General features: G+C 40.8%; 1 protein-coding gene across 3 annotated transcripts in view; it reads right to left on the reverse strand.

Moving 5' to 3' along the window:
• Positions 1-20,437, reverse strand: part of ERCC6 (ERCC excision repair 6, chromatin remodeling factor) — a 72,647-nt gene that overhangs the window by 33,164 nt on the left and 19,046 nt on the right. For 2 of the 3 annotated variants that reach the window (XM_061405678.1, XM_061405680.1), the window contains exons 6-7: positions 8,513-8,641; positions 4,333-4,491 (exon numbers count right to left, since the gene is read on the reverse strand). In XM_061405678.1, the coding sequence (XP_061261662.1) occupies positions 4,333-4,491; positions 8,513-8,641 (288 nt within the window). The remainder of the gene's footprint in view (positions 1-4,332; positions 4,492-8,512; positions 8,642-20,437) is intronic. The other variant, XM_061405679.1, reaches the window with a different exon arrangement.

Genomic DNA, 20,437 nt, shown 5'->3' on the forward strand with positions numbered 1-20,437 from the left:
CCCCTCACAGGTCCGCACTCCCCTACAAGCCCTCTTTCAGTTCTTACAAAGCGTACACTCCTCTGACCTCTCAGCCTTCACCTTGTCCCTTCCTTCCCTCTTCTTCCAGCCACACTCCACCTGTCCTTCAGCCCTCAACTTCCTCCCTTCCCGTGCCTTTCTCTCCAGGCAGGTTAAGGACCCTTCCTTGGCGCATCCACACGAGTTAGGACTCCACATTAACCCTGTCATAATATATGTCACCCTGGGTGTGTGTGTGTGTGTGTGTGTGTGCGTGCGCGCGCGTGCATTTGTGTGAAGCTCCTTCACAGTACAGGGATAGCTTCTTCTTTAAATGATCTCAATGTCTAAATCACAGAAGGCAATGAAAGAATATTGGCTTTTTTAATGAAAACTTCTTTTAAAAGGTTGAAAGAAAACTATATTGAAACATTAAAAGAGATTATTTTCGAGTTGGAGATCATGGTTGACTTTTTTTTTTTTTTTGCTACAGTTCAATAAATGATTCTCAAACTTAATATTTTTTTTGTAAACTAAGCCACACAGCACTGGAAATATTCATCTGCACAACTGAAAAATACTCTGTAATTTTGTAGAAAAACAAGCCACAACCTAAATAAGGCTGACCTTTTACTCCAATGTAACAAAATACCTCCACCCATTTCTAAATCCTCCCACCTTTAGCTAGTTACTGCCCCTGCCCCTCTGCTCCAGAGAATGGGCTCAGATCACAAGAAGCCAGGAGCTGACAGCTCCTGAAGCAGTCCCAGCAGTGTCTCAGCCTCCCCCCAAGGGCAGGTACCCTCAAACTCCTTGGGGAGAGTACAGCTCTGCCCTGGCCCCTTCTGTGACAACATTCCCTAATAGGATTAAACGCAGCAACTTCTTATATCCTCCAAGAGCAATTAGAGAGCTATCAATATTCACTTACTATCTAAAATATTTAAAAACAAACTCACTTTCAAATAAACATAAGTACGTACATACGCCTTTGCAGGTCACACAGCAGTTATACGCCTTTTATGACATGGTCGCTGTCAACTGCTACAACATTACGTAAGGCCAACATTTTATTCTGGCTTATGGGTCGCAAGGAGTCAGACACGACTGAGCGACTAACTGAACATCTATTTGGCATTATTATGCCCTTCAATCTCTGCCATTCTCCTAGGAAACCATGGAGGTTTTCACAGAGTGGGATCCAGGAGCAGACCTAGACTGCTGCAGAGCCTCAGAAGGGGCAGCCACACCCACTAGCAATCACACCGACTGTCCCACGCTTCTCCAGAAGGGGCAGCCACACCCACTAGTCAGAAGGGGCAGCCACACCCACTAGCAATCACACCGACTGTCCCACCCTTCTCCAGCCCCCATACCAGTGAGACGATCTTAAGAAAGAGCTAAAGGTACTAGAGCAATTAGTACCAATTACTAAACTGGCTACAGTTTCTTTCATCTTTGATTATCATTGATTACCTAGTAAGTTTACAAGTCAATACCTCCGTGGTCAAATATTTCAACCTGCAGGATAGAAATCTGCCCCTCATAGCCTTGAACTTATCAGGAATTACAAAGTAAAAATATTTACCTTTGAAAGTTTATTAACTTTTTCAGTCCATTTATTTGTAATTAGAATTTCCTAAATGATATCCAAGACTTCAGAGTATTAACTAAAGTTTGCAAGGTTAACCATTTATTTCTTCTCCATCATCAAGTTCAGGGGCCTATCTATCACTATAATACGAATGGCAAAGAGAAAAGTATATAGTATATACGTTATGAACCGGGAAAACAGGCAGTATAGATTTTTATTAGCCCAGTAAGTACGCTTTTCCCTCTTTTTAAAAGACATTACATATAAAACACATTAAAGAAACAAAAATTAAAAACTTCTTTTTACCATTAAGTTCCTTCTTGGTATCCCAGAGACATCCATGGTTTCAGGATCATTGACCTTAAAATTACGATACTAAGACCATTCAAATAAAAGCCCCAGAATCTACAGCTTGCAAGAGTTCAGAGGAAATTTACACAGCCCATGAAGCAATGCTGGCTCATGCAGAACTTGGTTTGACTACACATCTGACCACTGCTCTTTAGGACATAAACCTAGAGACGACTCCAAGTTCATCTGATTCCAAAGGAGGACAGACTATAAAACTGTGAGAAAAAACGTTATACAATTTGCCCTGGCACATGCACAGAAGGGACCAAGCTCCTCTGAACACCTCTACGCACAGAGACCAGTTGTTTGGCTGATATATAACTGCATTCTGGGAAGCCACTTCTACCGATACTATCTTAATAAAGATGATCTGGGCTATAACCCAACGTGCCACACTATTTCATTATGGAAAAAGGAGATGCACATCGACAGTTAAGTGATTACAGCTGCTGCTCATTATTAGCCCACAGCTCACTCCTAGCTGGATTGTCACCACTCGAGAGAACATGTTTTAATTTTTCAATCAAAACTACACGGCAGGGATGATTTTAGGTTTCCCAGGCATGGCATATTAGACCCCACGCAAGTTTCATGGTAACAGGAAAGGAAGGGAAGAAAAGAGATGGGAAATAACAAAATCCCAGAAATCATTTAAGAAAAGAAAGATAGTCTTAGAAACTATCTGGAGCAGCTTGGGGCATTCTCGTCAAAACCCAACCAAAGCGAATGAGAAACGCAGAGGCGAGCCGAGCAAACGGCTTGTTTAGAGAAAGCATTTTATAAACGGTGAATTAATGATATGCCTAGGCAAGAAAACACTAAATGCCCATTTTCAACTTTGACTTTTCCATTCAGACGGAATGTTTTCACATGAAATGTAGCAGAATTTCAGTATCGGAAGAAAAAAACTCTGCTTCGACACTTTATTGTAGTAACAACAGAACATTTAATATTTAAAAATCCGCCAATATATTTTCCCCTTCCTACAACTGTGTAAGTATTTCTAAAATATCCTAAAACTTTAAGTACTGCTCATGGGATGTGTTGATCTGCTAAATTAATGAGAAGAGTAAGGAATAAAAGCAAAGCAAAAAACTCTGAAGATTAAAATAAAAAGTTCTTTACTTAACAGTTTATGGTTTGTATTTGACCCACTCCAATATTCTTGCCTGGAGAATCCCGTGGACAGAGGAGCCTGGCGGGCTACCGTCCATAGGATCGCAAAGAATCGGACACGACTGAAGCAACTTAATCCACAACACACACAACATTCCAGAAAACATTTCTCTGTTGATGAACCAGAGTGTAGACAGTCACGTTCTGCTGTGGCCGCCTTCAGGCACACTAACACTCTTGTAAAGGGGTCGTCAAATCGCATCCTGTGACTGCCTGGGGTTTCTACAACCTAAGTGTCTGGTAAATATCTTGCTGTTACTCATTAGGTAAAGCCTATTAGAATCCAAGGAGCTGTTGGATTATCTGGGTTTAAAATTAAATACTCTACATAATTCATCAAGCATTAATTGATTTACATAATTCATCTACCATTACTGATTTACAGAAAAAGTCAACTTACAGCTTAAATATGGAAATGCTCACTGGATTTCAAGATAAACTATTTCAGTCCTACCACAAAGAACAAGCATGTTTAAATGTTTATTCTTTCAGAAGATTAAAGTTTTAATAGTTTATTTGAATTCCTAAAGAAAATAAAGATTACAACCAAAAAATAGTTTTCTATCATTTTATATTTCTATTATTTAGACTTTGACTTTCAAATTTATATAAAATTCTTAAAGACTGGGAGAGTAGGGAGAAAGCATAGTGAGCAGACAAGTATGTAATGTCATTTGAAAAAAAAAAGCACCATCTACAAATGCTATCACGCATAATGATTATAAAAGAAATCCTCCAAAGATTCAACTTTCCCCATGAATAGACTTTGTACTTACTGTAATGCTCACCTGGTCTCCTGCCAGAACAAATATTTTAATGTAAAATTTAATAAATGGAACTAAAGGTATTATGTCTAATTTAAAATTCCATATTGTGTAAACCATTGATATTAACATAATTGAGTTTGTAAACAATCCATTTGCAGAAGCTAACCTTAGACACTGTATTGACCCAAAATATCTAGTGGGGCTCATCTGCAAAACGAAGCATCAATGCCTGGAATTCATTAGCAGTGTTACATGTTTAATTTCTCCTGCCCTACAGCTCCACTGTCTCGTAAAAATTTCCCTTTGATGTCCCCCCTAAAAGAATTAAAGGAATATTGTAATTGAAATGTCATCAATAATTCACAAGACCCTCCTCCACAGCAATACATCTGATGAAATATTAATTGAGCTCCACAGACTGACAGTCTGCAGAGGAGCACTTGCCTGTAATTTGAACCACGAGTCCTGATCTTGCTGTAGCTCAGACCTGCCAAGAAGGCAATTATCTGGATGGTCTTGCCCAATCCCATTTCGTCTCCCAGAATTCCTCCTGCCTGCTGGCAGTGCAATTCCCACAGCCACCTAACACCTGTCTGCTGGTACCTACAACAACAAACACCAACAAGAAAAAGAAAATGGCAAATGGTGGGTAATACAGATCATAACGCAAAGTACTCATGAATTAATCATTTAGCGAGGTTCTAGCACCAGTCAGAGAAGCATGCCGGATGTGTGTTTTACATGAGTATTATATTCATAAGGTCATACATTTTTGATTACCTAAAGCATAAAATCACACATTTTTCTTTACAGAACATTAACACATTTCTAATTAAACTGATAGATAGGGCAATTAGGGACTATTTCATTTCTTTTTCAACATTAGAAATAGCCTGGTAAACAAGCATAAACTTATTATCTTTTATTCAATATCCTCCTGAAAAAAAACTCAAATGTTTTTAGTTATATAAAGTTCTAATAACTTTTCTATGAAAAGATGCATTAACATTTATTTTTCCAATCTGAACAGCATAAAAAAGCAAGACAGAGAAGACTACAATTTACAGTACATACTGTTGAAAAGTCACTTGGTAATCATATTATCTTTTTATAGGAAAAATTAAATTTTAAGGCCATAAACTAGTCTAAAGAATAGGGCTAATCACAAAATTAGTACATAACAGATGAGTCTGTCATATTACTAGCAGAGGCAAGAAAAAAACAAAAACAGTTTAAAGGCTCAAAAACACAAAAGGTCTTTTAATATTCCAAAGTAGAACTTGGTTCAGTGACTTCATCATAGATACAACGGTCAGTGCTATTAAAATTTTAAATAAATAAATTTTAAGCTTGATTTTAAATTTAAATTTTAAATAAAATTTCAAATAGAAATAATACATTCCCCTCTAAAAAGAAAAGAGAGTTGGTATTTGCCCTTTCCCATCAATGGTATGTTTAATTCAATCATCTAAAAGTGAAGTTTAAAAAGGAACAAAGCAAAATGCATTTCTTAGCATGAAAGAAAGATTTAACACTATGCAATGGCATGAAGATTATCTGCCAAGTTTAAAAATCTAAAGGAAAAAGCACTTAAAAGACAATGACAGCTAAAGACCCCCCCAAAGAAAACGCCAAGGCTAGTGAGATGGCTACCCTAAAAGAAGGCGGTTTTGCTGGTTTACTGCCCAAATGTTTACTCTTTGCTGCGTGGTATCTCTACCTAAAATCTCACGGATTTCAGTCCCTGTGAAACTAGTTTTATTTACTCTTCTCTCAGTAAGTATGTCATCATTAACTTTCCCCAGTATTTTGAAAATCAGCTGTGGAAAAAAATCTAGTCCAAAAAGTTCCCCAAAAAACTGATGTACGTTGACAACCCACTACATTCCAGTCAACCAGCCCCCTCTCACTGAGGCACAAAACTAGGGGGCCGACCCCTCTGGGCAGAACAGGGGCCAAGACGTCCAGGCGGTCGTTCCAGTGCTTTCCCACCACACGAAGCCGTCTCCACCCCACACGGCCCCCATCCCTCTCTGTTTGGGGCCAATCAACTGAAAGAACCTGGAGAGGGCAACCGAGAAACAAGGAGAGGAGGAAGGGTGACCAGCGCGGTATCCAGAGGGAGTCAGGTCGTCCGGATTCTAGGTGACCCACAAGAGGACGTCTCCTCATCTACAGATGTAATTTCCAAGGGCGTTCAAACAGCATCTAAAGGATGACTTAAGGAAAAACAGCGACTAGGCAGCCTTGTAAGTCACGTCACCACATGGGAATCCCAACCACACCTGGGGACACCGTGCAAAGGTGGCGGAGAACAGACCCCTTCCCGTGAGGGCCCCGGGCCGCGTCAGCGCGCTGGACGGCAGGCCCGCACCGCTGGACGGGCACTTCCGGGCCTGGGTTCTGATGCCAGCAGTGTCACTGACGGACTCAGGCTGTATTGCCCTAATTTCCTTAATAATAAAACACTGTAAAACAAGTATATACTTTAAAGGAAAGCAGGCTATGGAATTCCGTTTTCAGAACTGTTTTGAAAACATAAAAAGTTACTCTTCAGGAAAAGTTAAAGACTTTTACAAACTGCTGTAAAAGAGTAACAGAATTACTATACTCCGCTTCCCCCATGAGACTGAAGCACCACAGAAGAACCACAGATCACTGTCACACTAAGCTAAGACTGCACTTACTAGTGTGGCTAAAGATTGACTTTTGTCACGTGATTGCTAAATTACAGAGTCAAATATATTTTCTGGGCAAATTTTCAAAATAGAGTTTTAAAAGTTAACCAGGATGGTGCAGAAAATAGCACTTAAATAGGTAACAGTATCTGCTGACTCCTTTGTGTACAAATATATCCTATTAATTTCATTCCACATAGTGTGGTAAATATGGTAAAAATATATCTACAGCTTAAAATTAAATTGGCCTGGCTAAAGCTTAGTCATGAAAGAAAAATGGAGACTCTGCCAATTATAGCAGAATAAAAGAAACAGAAGTTTTGTAACATTTATGAAATATTTAAAATTCTGCTTTTGAGGTGAAAAATGAAAACAAAATACTTTCAAGGAATGTGCAATTGACACAATATTTTTTTAAACATGTATTTACATTAACTACAATAAGGTTAACAGTCAATACACTGAATTTGATACACTCTTAATAGTAAGTTTAGTTCTATTAACTGTGAAATTTCTTTTGCTAGAAACTCCCACATTTAGACAAAAATGCACATTCGACTTCATTCTTGAGGGTATTTGCCAAATCACTTAATACTCATGTAGAAGTATCCCGTCTTCATTAAGTTAATCTGTAACCTGGGTATTCCTTCCGCTAGTACAACACAGATACTATTTGGCCTGTTTCTTAGTAAGAAATCACTTTAGAGAAGATGAAAAGAGTTGCCAATAAATATTATCTCTATTTATCTTTCCATAGTTAATTTTCATTTGGGAAAAGCAACAGCCAAAGTAGCCACTTCTACGGGCTATAAAACACCTCCAAAAATTACTAGAGATTCCCTACAGTTCTTTATAGTTCTGTCCAGTATAGCAACCCCACCAAGATACTTCACATCTTTAGGATTCAGCTGTCTTATATGTTTATTGGGATAAAATAACTACTCCCTCTGTCCCCTCCACCCTCAAGAGAAAAGTTAGAATTATAATAAAAGCTCTTTGAGAGGAAATATAAAAAGCAGACTCTCTTTAAGTAGACCTCTTGCACAAGTTTCAGGCATGGCTATCAGCTCAATCTATGAAGGAGATTAAACCTAAGTGTCTCAAAGAAAGACGTTTACATCCTGCACCCGACCACCAAGTGATGATACGAGAGACAGAAAGAAGCTACCTAACGCTTTAACTTCCTGCGTGCGTCAAGGAAGCGTTCCTAAAGTACCTTGTTAAGTAAATCCCAGGAGGGATGAGACTGCACACCTGGCTCAGGATTTACATTCATCACAGAGACTGTACCGGACCTTGTAGGCTACGGACACGCACCTACCACAGGGCATCCATTTATCTGCAACCCTGGGCCACTTCACACATAAAACACAGTTTCAGGTACAAACTCAGTCCTGAAGGTGTTTGCCTACATCTTGCCTTTTTATATAAGAATAACATTTACAGGAAATACTTAGATACACATTTGGTCAGCTCAAAAGTATTATATCCTTAGGTACAGTACAAGACAGTCAAAAAAATAATCTTTACAAAGTTTTTATTTCAACACAGAAGTATAAGACCTCTGCAATATTGATTTTAATAAGCAATTCTTCTTAATTAATCTGATTTAAGAAATTAGAGATTTGGTCCCTTAAAAATGCTAAAAACAACAACAAAATAACTTGATATAAATAGCTTTTAAAGTGTTGTTTTTAGTCTGCTGATACAGGTCCACATAGATTTGTAAGTTTATAAACACACTGAATGCACACTTTAGTCAATTTATTATCATCTAATTTTAATGAACAGCATGTGGCTAAAATTTCATTTGACAGTAACCGTATTCAAAATAAATTGCTGTGAGTACCTTGAGGGCCCACAGGTAACTGTATGCAGTTCCTAAAATATTAATTTGTAACAATGGCTCGACGACAGATGTAAAGAAAGGAACACATAGCACATACTTAAAAAGCTTTTTGAACAGAAAACCCGGCATTTTAAAACCTTCGTCAAATTCAGCATCGCTTTCCTCAGAATCATCTTCAAGCCTCAGACTCTTCTCTTTGTCCTTCAGTCTCAGTTTATTCCATCTCCTACCATGAAAACAAAAATCGTATTTTCATTACTTTGGTTCCAAATCAGATGTAATACAAAGAAAAAAAAAAAAAAAACAGACAAAATAGCACAGTCCTTTAGCTTTCTGCTGCCATCATTACCCAAAACACTGATGTTCAAAAGAAAAAAAAAAAGATTATCCTTTCCCTCCTCTTTAATTCAATTCTCATTTGAATTATTATAGCTGCTCTAGAAATATTCCTGTAAGGTCTCATTTCATTATCAAAACTACTTGCTCCTCTCCCGGCATACCCTAAGGGAAAATTTCTCTGCTAGTTCCTAAGATATATGAACTTAATTCTAGAAAAGATTCAGTGGAAATTTCAATATAACTAAATTTATAGATACTAAATGTCATAGCTCCAAAATGACAATGTAAGAAAAAATAAATTTTATTTATAATTACTATTTCTGTGCTAAAGATATGATGGTCATAGGATAAAACAGTACAACATCTTGGAACATAAAGCAAGTTTTTGGTCAAAAGTACTGAGTATCAGATTCACATGTTGATTACTTAATTAGGGAGAGGCATCAACAATATAAAAGTATGGATAATGATACGACTGAGGGAAAAAAAGCGTTCGCTAAATACAATGTAAGTTATAAATTTAGTTATATGATGCTTTTCAGATACGAAATAGGATGAACACTTATGTTTCAGAAGGGTGACCCCATGTATGCATAACGGAAGAAGCGTCTGAAGGTCTGAGAGTATCAGTGACACAGCAAGGCTACTGGCGAGGTGCAGCCGTTTAGTCAGACGGATGTTGCACCCGTGTAACTAAAATGGACGCTGGTGTCGTAGGGGAGGGAAAAAAAGCCAACAGCCTCACATTCTAGTTGCTTCCAAAAATCAGGATAGCTTTTTTAGTATGCATGCAACTGACACTTTGAATCTCACAAAATGGTGGAAATGAAATAGAGCAGTAACAGAGATAAATGCCTTCCAAGTAGAAAGCTCACAGGAAGGGGATGAGAACAGCAACGCATTTAGGAAGTCATTAACCTGCTCTGACCATGCAGGACTAACAGAGAAAGTGTGAGGGAAGGTAGAGGAAAACACGAGAGGATAACACTGCACACGCAGCCCAGGTGGAAGAACGTGCTTCCCAACACCAATCACCAAACCAGCACGGAGGCCAAACACGGGGGCGACAGGCAACCCCGAGCGTAGATGCTGGAAGACCTTAAAAGCATGTCCTCTGATTAATTCCAGCCTGGTGACAATTTCAGCGCTTCAGATAAGGAAAAGAGGGGCTAGCTGAGGCTTACCTGTGATCAGCAAGGAAGAACCAGTTGGTGACCTGAAACTACTTCACAGTGCCTATAAGCAAGCACTGCTGCTGATTTTCAGAAAACAGACAACAGAAGAGGCAGTGCATGGCCAAGCCTAAGAAAACAGCCCCCACATAACCATGAAGTTTAATATGTGACTGTTTTTTATGGGAAATTTTTAATGGCCTTTTTGTGCTTAACCTCTGCAGGCAATCTCTTCCTCTCTTCAATTAGTATTTTTCTTTCTTAAAAGTCAGCACCATGCAATTCAGGAAGTACCTCTAAGTGGCTCTAACAGTCTTAGCTCCTCTTCTGAGTTGCACATTATCTACAAATTTAGGTAAGCGCAACGGCATACAGTAGTGGTTCTCAATACGGGGGGCAACCTGGGCACCCTGAGGGTGACCCCCACCCCCACCCCAGAGTAACTTGACAATGTCTGGAGACAATCTGGTTGTTACAGTGCTGGTGGGAGGGGAGACATACTATTAGTATTTAGTGGGTAGAGGCCAGGATGCTGCTAAACATCCTACCATGTCCAAGACAGTCCTCTACAACAAAATATTATCCGGTCTCAAATGTCAACAGTGCCAGGCTGAGAAAGTCTGATATAAAAGTATCCCTTACAATTAGAACTTAGAAACTAAAATGATGTATATCCATTTTCCTGATATATATGTGGCTCAGACGGTAAAGCGTCTGTCTGCAACGCAGGAGACCCGGGTTCGATCCCTGGGTTGGGAAGATCCCCTGGAGAAGGAAATGGCAGCCCACTCCAGTATTCTTGCCTGGAAAATCCCATGGATCACGGAGCCTGGTAGGCTACCGTCCATGGGGTCGCAAAGAGTCGGACACGACTGAGCGGCTTCACTTTCACTTTCATACATATCTGAAATTTAGCAATCAAGCAATTTCAGATAATGAGATAGCCCTCAGTACCCAAATTCTTACTATCAGAGCTCAGAACCAAACATCTGCATAATAAAAGATATTTCTTTTTAGCAAATTTGTGGATAATACAAATTTTGAGGGAAAAAAAATCACAAAAACTTAAAAAAAAAAACCACAGCCACTTAAAAATACTTCATTTTGCATCTACTCAAAAATAATGTTACAGGAAGATAAAGAAAGCACCAGATGATGCCAGCTTTGTAAGTCAGGCACAGCAAGGTCATTGAATATTTTGCACACAAGAGTTTCACACCTTAAACTTCACAGACAAATGATAGATAGCTATTTCCTCAGACTAAGCCAGTTAATCTTTGTGGCTATTAAATTTCCCACCACATCACGCTGCTTCAACAGTTTCAGCTTCCTCCCTCTCACTCTTTCTTCTCTGAAATATATAGGCATCATGTTGCCACAGAACACACAGCACCTAGGAAACCACATAAGCCACCACAGAATGATTGCATTCCAGTGCCTTCCGCTTCATAAAGAAAGATGAAAAGAGACAAACATTTATCCAGTTTGGCTAACAGATGACTAAAGGCGGTGAGGAAGAAAATCATTATTGCCTACAAGTATTTGTATCACTGTGGAGACAAATTGCCCCAGTAGAATCGTATGCACATATTAAAGACAGGAACTCCCAGCGTTATAAACACACGCACGTGTGGCTCCAGCTAAGAGACTCTCCCGGTTCACAGAGCGGTACACAGAGCGGCCTTCCTCCCGCGCAAACCACCGGGAGGCCTGACCGCCGCCGCCCCGCCCGCGCCACCAGCGCCGGCAGCACGCACCAGCACGCGGAGCGCTAGGGGGTGGAGGGGAGCCAGACTCACCTCAGCTCCGGGAGAAACACATGTCCTCCCATCCCAGGTGCCGACAGGCTCTAAAACTGCTCTCTTCAGGGTGCTTAACTCGTGGTCCTACAGTCTGGCAGGCTGAGCGGCTGCCCAGTCTGCAGGTTTATATAAAAGGGGCTTCCGTGCTGTGAATAAAGCGGGTCTGACATGTGCCCAATGAGCACAGGCTCAAACCCTCAGGCTCAGATGGTCCAGAACCCAATCCCACTCCCATGCATTACCACCTCAGCCCTCAGCAAGCAACTTAACCTCTCTAGCATCTACATTTCCTCGTCTCTGAGATGCGGGAAGAGGGGCATCTGCGTCACTGGATTTGGGGGGGATTAAATGAGGTGCCACATATAAAGCACTTATCATAAGACAAGGGTATAATAGGTGCTCAATGAATTAATGTATTATATATAACCATATGTACTTACTGAAACCTCACACAACTCTGAGTGAACTGCCAGTGTTCACTTACAGAGGAATAAACAGAGGCATGTACAGTTCGACAAATCTGCACGAACATGCGAGAGGACTCTGCAGCAGGCACCTCTGCTCAAAAACCACGACAATCTGTCAAATGGGTGCTCAGTAAATGACTGTGAAAAGCGTGAGCACCATGAGTAAAGACTCTTAGCCATCAGAAGATATCTGCAGGAAAATGGCGATTTAAAAGTGCTATAACAGATCTGTAAATAGTTAATTGTCATGAAGTGTGGCCACCTTTTTATATGATAGTAACAACTATAGAATAACCTAAAAATGGTTGGGAGTGAGTCAAAATTAAGATCTGGACCCAGAGATGTGAAATCTTAAAAGTGGCCTCAGAAATGTCTAAATTCAATTATCTCAATAAATAAGCTAGATGAAGGATTTTAAAAGTAGAACAGGGCAGTAAATAGTCCAATATTTACATTTTTGAAAAAGTAATCACTTTTCATGTTTTCTATCCCCTCGTTTTAAAAGAGTCACACATGTAAGAGTCACAGCTGCAGCCACATAAAACCAAGCGGGCCTGGTGTTCTCTGGCAGGGTTTCCAACTCCCCACACGGCTGCCATAGTCAGCCCGCTGCTGATGCTGCTGGCAGCTACTTAGAAGAGAACCCAGTAATAAACATAAACTTATAATTCTAATCAGATGCAGGCAGGGCAAATGCTCCTTGGCTTCGCCACATTCTCGCAAGAGTGAGAACCTGGCCCAGGCTGTGGGCCCTGGGGCTGATACTGCAGTAACGATCTGTCAGCAGCAGCTCGGACCCAGGGCCCGACAGACAGCAACGCTGCACAACCAGCTGAACTGCACAGGAACAGTATGTCCTTCAGTTGTAACCTACTGGCATGCCTTGTCGATGGAACCCTGAGGATACACCTGAGAAGTTAATTTCTTTTCAAAGGAGAATTTCCAGCATTTCAAGGATGTTCAAAATGCCAGAGCAGAACACAGCCAGCTGCCACCATGCCGAACCTTGAGCCCACTCACCGCTGAGCATCTGCATGCCCTGTACTGTCCCCAAGCTCCCTCCTGCAACACACACATTCATTCACACGCCTGGGGACCCTTCAGACCTCAGCCCGAGCAGCGCCTCTGGAAGAAGTCTTGCACAACCTGTCAGTGAGCTGTCCAGTCCCCCAGGTGCCTTCCTAACCACGCACCTTGGGCACACCTGATGTCTCCACTACCAGAGTGTGAGCATCTTTTGACATCTGTATCTGTCTCCCCTGTTAGACTGGGAGCCACCTGAGGTCAGAGACGGTCTCAGTCATTTTCATATCTTTAAAGACTAGCATAACGCCCACCTCACCAGAGGCTCGATAAATGCTAAAGAAATGAATCAACAGGGTTCAGAATTGGGTGAGGAAGACCCAGGGGCAGAGAACCATGGCTTGAAAATGGTCATAAAATAGATCCCTCAGCAATGGTTCCAGAAACGTCCTGTTCTAGCTCCTTTGGGCCTGCCTCCTGCCGCACTTCCTGCCCCTTCTACATGCATGACTCTGGGCTGTAGCCACTGCATAAACATGGCTGGGTCCACTGCAAAGAACGGGGCTCGGCCAAGAGCGACTGCAAAGTCAGAGATGTTTAATTTAGAATTTTATAAGGAGGGAAAAAAAAAGAGAGGACGCTCATTACATTGAATGACAAAAATTTTGTAAGGTGTTTTCAATTCCTCGTTTCTGTTTTTCAGGGTTTCCCAGGGGATTCACCTTGCAACAGGACTGGTCTTTGCACACCAGCTGATGGGAAGAAATAAGGAGTCCTGAGTTTGGGTCCAAGGCTCCCAAGGACCAGGTGGGAAAGGCTGGGCAAAAGATTCAACTTTTTATGAAAGGATTCATCTCTTGGCAGAGGAAAAAAGAAGTTTACATAGCCCTAATCTATATTTACATTAACAGAAAGGAAGTAATGTTTCTAGTGTTGACACTTTCATCTTTTCTTTAATCCATACATATACTAGTCACAGCTGCAACCCAACAAAATGAGGTGAGTGTGTTACTCACTGGGAGGTTTTCTAATTCCTCTAGTCCCTCAGACTCCAGTGGCAGCTACCAGAGCAGAACCAGCAAAACACAGATGCAAGCTACCCGCTGAGAAGGGGACACTGGACGTGGGCAGAGAGCGACGCTACAGGTCTGTCATTAGCAAGCGGAGGCCTGAACTTCAGAAACATCGTTTGACAACGCTGCATCTGTCTCCTCGACCACCAAAGGAGCCAAATAACAGGTTCCTACAGGACTAAGTGAAGTAATGTTTACTATATGCTTTGGAAACTATTTTTAATACTGCATACATGTCAGATACTATATCACAATTATTGGCAGATTACACAAAAAAGCAAAACTGAGAAATCTGAATTAATTGTAGGTTAAATGTGAATAGTAACAAATGTCAGGACACTGTGGAACTGCAATCTAGGGTGGGCAGGAGTTAAGCGTACCAAGTCTAGAAGATCATCACGCTACTGTGCCTGTACTATCAGCCAAGATGAAGATTATCATGGTCACTCTGAGCACAATGTCCTACTCGCTGAGTGAAGCGAAGATGTAGAAAACCAAGCCTTACAAGGCACAAGAGAAGGATCTGGAACACTGACCTCTAAACAGAGAAAACTATAAAGAACCAGTGTAATCTTGACCCACCCACACTCGGAGCCAACGAGCAGGCTACTGGTTAGAAGAATGCCCCCTGGGCAGATGTCCAGTGCCCCTAGTGTGTTCAAAGGAGAAATAATGTTTTATTTCTCCCCAACTGTTAATAATGTACTTATATAGATATTTTATCACTAAGTGGACATAATCATATTAATAAGAAATATATGAAAGTTAAGAAAAGCCTAACATTAAACAAAACTAAGTTTATAACAGCATATGCAGTATGAGATGGCAATGCATATTAAACATAATTGTTAATAGCACTTTTTACCCTGGAAAAACGTTATCTTTTTCTCGATATTTATATAAGCTCTTCCTCATGATTCTCATAGACCCTCTTACTGGCTTGATGAAATCTTACTAGAAAATGTTTTATCTAATGGACATACAAATAACAAGACTAGCTAATTTTTGTTGAGTGTCTGATATCTGCCAATGTCTCAGATATATTACCTTTTGTAATATTAACATCACCCTTGAAGAAGGTACTGTCATTTACAGACGTGGAGATACACAGGACCTCATAGCTACTCGGCAAAACTTAGGCATTCTGACTCCATGGCCTGTGATTTGCACCCACTATGCCATATATCCTAAAAGAAATCCAACCTTGAACATTCACCGGAAGGGCAGAAGCTGAAGCCCCAATACTTTGGCCACATAATGTGAAGAGACAACTCTGGAAAAGACTCTGATGCTGGAAAAGATTGAGGGCAGGAGGAGAAGGGGGCGACAGAGGATTAGATGGTTGGATGGCATCACCAATTCAAAGGACATGAGTTTGAGCAAACTCTGGGAGAAAGTGAAGGACAGGGAAGCCTGGTGTGCTACACTCCACTGGGTCACAAAGAGTTGGACACAACTTAGCGACTGAACAACAACCAAAATGCCCCCCTAGCTGTGGACAAGCTATGTTTTGAAATTATATATACATACATATTATGTTTTAATACATAATATATTTTTTAAATTTAGAGGCAGAAAACACCCTAATAATAACAACTAAGAGTAACTGCTTAAGCATGCGGGGTGCTGCTGTAAGTGTTTTCATGTATTAAACAATTTAATCCTTACAACTCTATGAGACAAATAGTATTCTTAATCTCTTTTTCTTAATTAAAGAAAGGTAGGCAGGGACAGGTAAAGCAGCCTGCTCAAGATCACCAATGTGAAGGTCTTAACCTGGAGTCTGTGCCCCTGTTACATAATCTTGAGTTTCAAAAACATTTTCAAACTTGCAAAAAAAATCACCCTTTTTCTCACAGCACCAGCCAAAAAGGTCAATAATCACCTCTCCAAATGCTATACAATGAAAACACTTCTACAAGAGCAAACTAAGCTCTAAAACGTCAATTCAAATTTGTCTCAAGAAACATCAGTGTGAAAGTCTAAGGAGAGGAGAGATGGCCACTGTTTGTGTACAATAACACGATTCCCTCCACACCTTGCTGCTGTGCAGGGTGGGTCAAAACTCACTCTTCACTGGACACCTGCTAACTTACGCAAGTAATAGTGAAATCAATTTAACAGTTCTGATTACAGATAATCTGGGCTGAAAAAACACATCAGTTCAGTTAAGTCACTCAGTCGTGTCTAACTCTTTGTGATCCCCTGGACTGCAGCATGCCAGGATCCCCCGTCCATGATCAACTCCTGGAGCCTACTCAAATTCATGTCCATCGAATTGGTGATGTCATCCAACCATCTCATCCTCTGTCCTCCCCTTCTCCTCCTCCCTTCAATTTTTCTCAGCATCAGGATCTTTTCAAATGAGTCAGTTCTTCACATCAGGTGGCCAAAGTATTGGAGTTTCTGCTTTAGCATCAGTCCTTCCAATGAATATTCAGGACTGATTTCCTTTAGGATGGACTGGTTGGATCTCCTTGCAGTTCAAGGGACTCTCAAGAGTCTTCTCCAACACCACAGTTCAAAAGCATCAATTCCTCGGTGCTCAGCTTTCTTTATCATCCAAATCTCACATCCATACATGACTACTAGCCTTGCCTAGACGGACCTTTGTTGGCAAAGTAATGTCTCTGCTTTCTAATACGCTGCCTAGGTTGGTCATAGCTTTTCTTCCAAAGAGCAAGCATCTTTTAATTTCATGGCTGCAGTCACCATTTGCAGTGATTTTGGAGCCCAAAAAAATAAAGTCTTTCCCTGTTTCCATTGTTTCCCCATCTATTTGCCATGAAGTGATGGGACCGGATGCCATGATCTTAGTTTTCTGAATGTTGAGTTTTAAGTCGTCTTCACTCTCCTCTTTCATCAAGAGGCTCTTCAGTTCTTCTTCACTTTCTGTCATAAGGGTGGTATCATCTGCGTATCTGAGGTTAGTGATGTTTCTCCTGGCAATCTTGATTCCAGCTTGTGCTTCATCCAGCCCGGCATTTTGCATGATGTACTCTGAATATAAGTTAAATAAGCAGGGTGACAATATACAGCCTTGACATATTCCTTTCCCAATTTGGAACCAGTCTGTTGTTCCATGTCCAGTTCTAACCGTTGCTTCTTGACCTGCATACAGTTTGAACATTCTTTGGCATTGCCTTTCCTTGGGATCAGAATGAAAACTGACTTTTTCCAGTCCTGTGGCCACTGCTGAGTTTTCCAAATTTGCTGGCATATTGAATGCAGCACTTTTACAGCATCATCTTTTAGGATCTGAAATAGCTCAACTGGAATTCCATCACGTCCACTAGCTTTGTTCATAGTGATGCTTCCTAAGGCTCACTTGACTTCGCATTCCAGGATGTCTGGCTCTAGGTGAGTGATCACACCATCGTGGTTATCTGGGTCGTGAAGATCTTTTTTTGTGCAGTTCTTCTGTGTATTCTTGTCACCTCTTCTTAACATCTTCTGCTTCTGCTACGTCCATACCATTTCTGTCCTTCACTGTGCCCATCTTTGCATGAAATGTTCCCTTGGTATCTCTAATTTTCTTGAATAGATCTCTAGTCCATGCCTGAAGAACTATGGATGGAGGTTTGTGACACTGTACAGGAGGCAGTGATCAAGACTATCCCCAAGAAAAAGAAAGGCAAAATGGTTGTCTGAGGTCTTACAAATAGCTGAGAAAAGAAGAGACGCTAAAGGCAAAGGGGATAAGGAAAGATATACATATTTGAATGCAGAGTTTCAAAGAATGGCAAGGAGAGGTAAGAAAGCCTTCCTCAGTGATCAATGCAAAGAAATAGAGGAAAACAACAGAACGGGAAAGACTAGAGATCTCTTCAAGAAAAAACACATAACATACTTAATACCAGACACACCAATACACAGGCACACCTTGGAGATATCACAGGTTCGGTTCCAGACCTCCACAACAAAGCAAATATTGCAATAAAGCAAGACACATGAATTCTGTGGTTTCCCAGTACATATAAAAGTTACGTTTACATTATACTGTAGTCCAGTAAGCGTGCAATAGCATTATGTCTAAAAAAGTAATGTACATACCCTAATTAAAAAATGGTTAGTTAAAAAACTGTTACCCATCATCTGAGCCTTTAGAGAGCAAAGGTCACTCATCATAGATCACCATAACAAATACAATAATGAAAGTCTGATATACTGAGAATTATAAATGTGACACAAAGATATGAAGTGAGCAAATGCTACTGGAAAAATGGTAACGGCAGACTTGCCTTGTCTTGCTTAAGGCAAGTCTATCTTCAATCCGTATTGCCTATACTGAGATGCCCATACTAAACTACAGAAAAAGCAGACTATACCTCTTATGGGAACTGTCAAATACTAGGAGGCTGAGATCATAAATTAATAAAATGAATATGCCCGCTCCAAAATTTCCAAGGAAGTCACATATTTTGCTGCTTGAAATTTACAACTGACCTTATTGCTCTGTTTTCAGTTTTAAGTTGCAAGGGCCACTAAGATCTGTAGTGACTGTGAGGGGAAAGTCACGCATCATACAGTTAAATCATTCCTAATATAGGGTGAAATTTCAATATCAGGATCATTCTCCACTTATTGCAATATCCATGGAAGAAATTCTACAACAGAAGCACAGTGCATACAATTTGATTTTTAAAAATATATTCAAGGCACCAAGCTGGGTGTTTAATATAGTTTGCATTTCTGTGGTGCAATAGGTTTTCTATTTCAGACAGCTGAGAATCCCTCACAGATTAGTCTAATTTGCTAAATTGAGACACGCGGTGTTTTACTTTTCTTATCTGCCTTTTTATGGTCTATCTGGGTGGACTTAATTGGCACATCTGAGCAGATGAAATACCCTCAGTTAGGAGTCCAGATCTCACAGAGTAAATTAAGACTGATGCAGACAATTATGCACTGGAGCTGAGGATGAGAGGTGTGTGCGGAGCACAAAGCAGAATTAGTCTTCATTTGTGTCTTAGCTTCGTCATTTAAAAGAAGCCAAGATGCTCTCTATGAAACCTCCTTAAGGGAGTTAACTTTTTCTTCTCTTTAAAATATAGATTACTACAAGAAAAGAAAAAGGAAAAAAAAAGAATAGAAGTTTATTTCTTAAGAAAGCAATTAGCTCCCAGAAACTGATGACAAGAACTGTCAATAAATAATTATAGTCTCTGGGTCAAATCTAGATAAATTTTAACCAAATTCAGATTTTTAGAGATCAAATGATTTGGGGGTTTTTTTGTTCGTTTGCTTGCTTTGTTTTTAAGGCACAAGCAAATCAGGCTCTACAATGTAATTTGGCCTTTGCCTAACTGTGACCTGAATTTAAGTGCAGTGCAAACAAAAATCTAATTGAACGATAAACATGGGACAATCACAATGCAAAGGGATTGGCTCCAGAAAAGAGGAAGAGGCTCTGTGAAGACAATAAAATGGAGACAGAGCAGCTGGGAATGTGGGAGCCACAGACTTTAGCACCATTTCAAGCCAGGGCTGGGACCTGCAGAAGGCTGAAGTTGTCCTCATCAAGCCATGGGAGAAACTGATCACTGAGGCCACACTCTTCTGGGTCCACGGCACCAGTCCACGCTGACAGGCCACTCCCTCCTGACCAAACCACCCGCAGCTCCAGCCCAAACCCAGACTTGTCACTTGCTGCTACCCTGGACAAAAGACCTCAGCTTTCTCGGCTGGGGATCCTATCTCCTAGGGGCCGTGAGGACTACAGCACTGGGCCCACAGAGCCCGCAGCACTGCCAAGCGGTAAGCATGCACTAACGTCAGTCACCTTAGTCCTCATACAACCTCCTCCCCTTCCTCCTGGATGCCCCCCTTGCTCAGGCCTCCAAATTTCGAATCCAAGAGACTTTTTCCAGCATTTATCCTCCTGGCACCTGAAAATAACAACAGCCCTCCCCTTCTAGAACTAGGCATGTATACAGCCAAACCCTGCAAACCAGGGTCCAACTCACCCCTGCCACAAGCCACAGTGCTTGGGGGGGGGCGGTGATGAAGACACCATTTCCCAGACAGTTTAGCCGTGTGGAGGCTGCAGGTATTCTGCAAGATTCACACGATGAATGGAGTCATCTGACTTTTTAACTCCAAGCTATTCACACTAAAATAAAGTTTAAAATGTGATAAAAGAAAAA

This window comes from Bos javanicus, chromosome 28, assembly GCF_032452875.1.
Source record: "Bos javanicus breed banteng chromosome 28, ARS-OSU_banteng_1.0, whole genome shotgun sequence".
NCBI classification, from domain to species: Eukaryota; Metazoa; Chordata; class Mammalia; order Artiodactyla; family Bovidae; genus Bos; species Bos javanicus.